At 45.0% G+C, this 4,175-nt stretch overlaps 1 protein-coding gene across 1 annotated transcript; it reads right to left on the bottom strand.

Moving 5' to 3' along the window:
• Positions 1 to 339: 339 nt before the first annotated feature.
• LOC115239565 lies at positions 340 to 3,925 on the bottom strand. The gene is made up of 3 exons (XM_029814163.1): positions 2,686 to 3,925; positions 1,263 to 2,605; positions 340 to 1,062 (listed from the first exon to the last, which is right to left on the bottom strand). Exons 1-3 carry the CDS (start codon positions 3,923 to 3,925, stop codon positions 340 to 342), a joined length of 3,306 nt encoding a protein of 1,101 aa, XP_029670023.1.
• Between the last annotated feature and the right edge of the window lie 250 nt (positions 3,926 to 4,175).

Genomic DNA, 4,175 nt, shown 5'->3' on the forward strand with positions numbered 1-4,175 from the left:
GATTTCCGCGCGCAGTTCTTTCCGCTTCCGCTTATATATTAATCCTAATTCCCCAGTGGCCTCGGGTAGACGCTTCTTCTTCCTCGCTTTTTGCCAAAAACGTCTGGCATGCAAGCAATCCGTGCGCAGCCGGTTCACGGAGTCCTGCCACCAGTACGCCTTTTGACGAGGCTTTTTAGGGCCTACCCTTAAAGAAGCTGCGTCACAAGCTTCCTCCATGATACGATCTAACCAGTTGACCATTTTATTGATGTCGCCTTGTTCTTCAGGCTTAGGCCCTCCACCTCTCCATATCAACACGGCAGTAAAAAGGTCCTCGTCTAATTTCTTGTTATTCCATTAGCGTTGCACCAATCTATTTGGTGATATTTCCGGTTTAATTGTATGGATACTAAACTCAATATAGAGATGGTCGGAAAGGGATTCCATATCTTCCCTAACCCGCCAATCACTTATTAACTGGAAAATGTCCGAGGAACTCCACGTAAGATCAATTATTGAGCTTCCTTGAGGGCGTACGCATGTGGACGCGTTGCCAGTGTTAAGGATCCTGAGATCTCTCTCAGCGGCCCAAGTAGTTAGAGCAAGACCCTTACTATCTGTGAATCCGGCATTCCAGAGACTCGCCTTGGCATTGAAATCGCCGCCTATAATGATTTTTTCAGTACGGTACGCTAAAAATGTCGAGACGTCATCAAGGATACTATTAAACTCCCTAGGGCTCACTCTAGGGGAAATATAAATGGATACGATAAGGTACGGTCCACAATGTACCCCCACAAACTGCGGGCCTTTTTTAGCTAAAAAGGTCTTCATCCTGGTATAAGTGGGATCTGTAAAAATAGCGGCACTTCCATCCTCGCTAACGAACCAGTTGTCAGCTGTCGGTATGAAATTTGGTTCCGAGACTAGTAAAATTCCAGCGCCTAATTCCCTAGATTGGTTGATTAAAAGATCTAGGGAGAGCTTACTCCTGTTGATATTAGCCTGAAGCACTTTTACCCGCATGTTCCTGACGAAGGGCCCGCTTTTAGTGCAGACTGTTCGGCAGAAGTAGTCGTCCTAAAATTTGTTCTCACTTTATTGATTTTATAATTCGCATTGCACAGATTTGACCCTAATCTATGGCAGGGGTTCTTATTTTCTGACGCACAGAGTTTACAAAAAAGTGGTCGATTGCACTGTCGAGTCAGATGTCCCGCTTCACCACATTTAAAACATAAGCCGCTATAGTCCTCCTTTGTTGGACAAGCGAGTCTCACGTGTCCAAACCTCCAACATTTGAAGCATCGAACGGGTCTGCTTTCTAACAGATCCACTCTAGCCACCGTCCAGCCAATCTTGACATTCCTCATGTTGGCCAATTTTATGGCAGCGCTTAGTGGGCATTGAGCCCAGGAGGAGAACAGACCGTTGTTCATAGGTCGAATAGGCCCTGCTTTAACCTCATCCTCGCTACACTTCCCATTTTGTGCAATTAAGCATATAACCTCATCGATGGATACAGAGTCATCAAGACCGATCAACCGGATTTCACCTTTAATGGTGGGTCTTACCACTCTTGCCTGATCATGCAAAATGTCTCTAAGCTTATCTACTAGAGCATTAGCCTTATCAACGCCATCCGAATCCAGAACCTCTATCAGTAAGCCACCGTTTGCCGCGCGCCTAATCTTGGTGGCCTTAATATCCAGTTTGTTCAAGGAGATGCCTTCTCTTGCTTTTTTAAGAACGTTGGCATAAGTAAGTTGCGCGTCGCGGCTGGTGATCAGGACTGCCGCGTTTTTAGGGGGTCTGCGATTATCCCTAACATTATTAGAGCTTCTCTCATTACCTGTTTTATAGTTGGGGGGTAAACTATCTCTATTTTGAGTTTTCCTTGTCTCCTTAAGCTTCTTTTTATTGGTGGCTGTTTTCCATTCTTCATTTCCTGAACTGACTCTGGGAATATCCCTATCCTTCTGTTCTTCGTCTCTAGTGATTTTTCTAGTAAATTCGTTTCTAGGGATGCTCGGGGGAGCCAGTCTGATGTCAGAGATTATCCTTGGTCGATTTCTCGGCATCCGCTGGGGGAGGTATTTCTCTTTGGCCCGACCAGAGTCTCCACCTGTTTCGCCCTCATCCATTCTAACATCTTTCTTCAGTTCTGCCTTCCTTCTTACTAAGTCTTTCATTTGTTTGTTTATTAATAAAATCTCTCTTTTCTTTTCAGGTTCCAGGACATTGCCGGATTCCAGAATTTTCACATTAGGATTCTCCACTAGTGGGCTTTCACCGTATGCAGTATTTGATTCAGGTAAGTTTAACTCCTCCTCGGTTAGCGTTCCTTTATCTATCATTTTAACTTTTCCTTCCAGGTCTTCACTAGGGTCGATGCCACTTTTCTTGAGTTTCCGCTGGGCAATCCTGTAGCTTTCTCTAGCCTTCCTACGATCTTTTTCCACTTCGTCGAGTTTGTCCCTCAAAGATGTAACTTCTTTTTTCAAATCGTTGACCATGCTTCTCAATTCCTCCGTTTCCCTGTTCCTGAGGACCTCGTTTAATTTCAGCTTGTCAATTTGATCCGCTAATTCCTTGTTCCTGAGCCTCAGGTACGAGGGATCACCTGCAGCCTCCGATTTATAAATGAGCGTGTTAATGACATCCTTATTTTTTCGATGTTTTTACGCATTTTTCCACTAATACCTCCTTGGAGGTTGCGACTCCTAGACCGCATAGATTCGATATTGGCCAGATAATCCAGGCCCATAACTCCTACGCTATTAGCCCCCATAATTCTCAGTTCTTGGGGGGCAAAATCTTTGCCAACTTCCTCGTCATCAGATGATAAGACCACACTTGACTCGTTAGTCCAGTTTTTAGAACCAAGTGATTTTTTATGTGTTTTCCGGGTTTTATTGGAGTCTGAATCTGATCCTTTTTCAGACTCCGTTGACATTTTCTCAGTAGGTGGCACCTCAAGAGATGGCGATTTCCCCGCAGCACGTGTGTGAGGCCTCTTCTTTCTTGATTTTAATTTTCTAAGGGATATTGTCGACTTATTCGGAGTTTCACCACCTTGACCTCCTTCTCCGTCGCTAAAAGAATTAATCTCTGGTGAGGCTTTGGCCTTCCTTTTAACGTTTACCTTTGCATCTCTAAGAGCAGGGGCTTCAATGCCCGCATCAACAGGATTCGGATTCTCGGGGACATCCAATTCGACGGAAGTAGAACACCCGACAAAAGTCAGGTCTAATGGATCCTTGTCTGACTCCGAATGGGTCCCGACGGTAGCCAAATTTTCTTCCCCGCCCGTCGGCAACAGTGGAGAGAGCCCTTCGTGTGATAAAGACGGGCAAGCCTCTGGGACTGTAAGACTCGCTCGCCTGTCGCTGGGGGTCCGATTTCCCTGCGGCAGTAACATTTTTTCCATATTTCTGTCCATATTCATAATCTTTTGGTTTCGGTTTGTTATTCGGGGTATCCTTCCCCTAGGACGGCCGGCTTCGCCACGCCTGCGAGCCCGTCCTGCCCGTACTAATAATTTGAAACCTTTATCCAGCATATCGTCAATAAGATCCAGGGAAACGGCCAAAGTCGTCATATTTTGATCCAGCCTAGGGAATTCGTCCGGGTCGTTGAGCAAATCGAGCAACGAAAGATTCTCCTCATTCCAAGGTGCTTCTGATGTTACCGAGTTCCTTATCGGGTCCACGTCTATTTTTATTGGGGTTGTATAGAATCTTTTACAATCATCGAGCAGTTTTTTGTGAGTTTCTTGATTTATTTGCAGTTCTTCCGTAAATCTCTCTCCTGACATCCGGGACCTTAAGAGGCTCAATTCGCAGCGAAGATCTTGTATAATCTCTTCCTGACTTTCGACTTTGTCCAGGATGCGTCTTCTATCACGATCCAAGTCAACCACGATCGTCGATAGATCGCTCATGCCTTCAAGGATCATTTCAAATGCACTGTGAATTTTGTCCTTAAGCGACTGTGGAGATATTAGGCGATCTGCATCATTTCATTACCAATGCACACATGCGAGTCCCCTTCTCAAATGCGAGCAGTTACTCTAGTTTGCATATTTTCTACGTTTATTAATCAGTATCTCGGAAAATACCTATGCCAACGCAATCAGTCCCTCCAATGCATAACTTCTTACATGTGAAGTTACTCATGCTCTCAGATCCTTT

The sequence above is a fragment of the Formica exsecta genome, unplaced genomic scaffold (assembly GCF_003651465.1).
Source record: "Formica exsecta isolate Colony F162 unplaced genomic scaffold, ASM365146v1 scaffold3863, whole genome shotgun sequence".
Classification (NCBI taxonomy): Eukaryota; Metazoa; Arthropoda; class Insecta; order Hymenoptera; family Formicidae; genus Formica; species Formica exsecta.

Coding starts and splice junctions, on each gene's coding strand:
- LOC115239565 (XM_029814163.1), bottom strand. CDS start 3,925: ATGAGCGATCTATCGACGATCGTGGTTGACTTGGATCGTGATAGAAGA. Junction 2,606..2,685: donor GAGTCGCAACCTCCAAGGAG/GTATTAGTGGAA, acceptor CGGAGGCTGCAG/GTGATCCCTCGTACCTGAGG. Junction 1,063..1,262: donor AATGTTGGAGGTTTGGACAC/GTGAGACTCGCT, acceptor AACAAATTTTAG/GACGACTACTTCTGCCGAAC.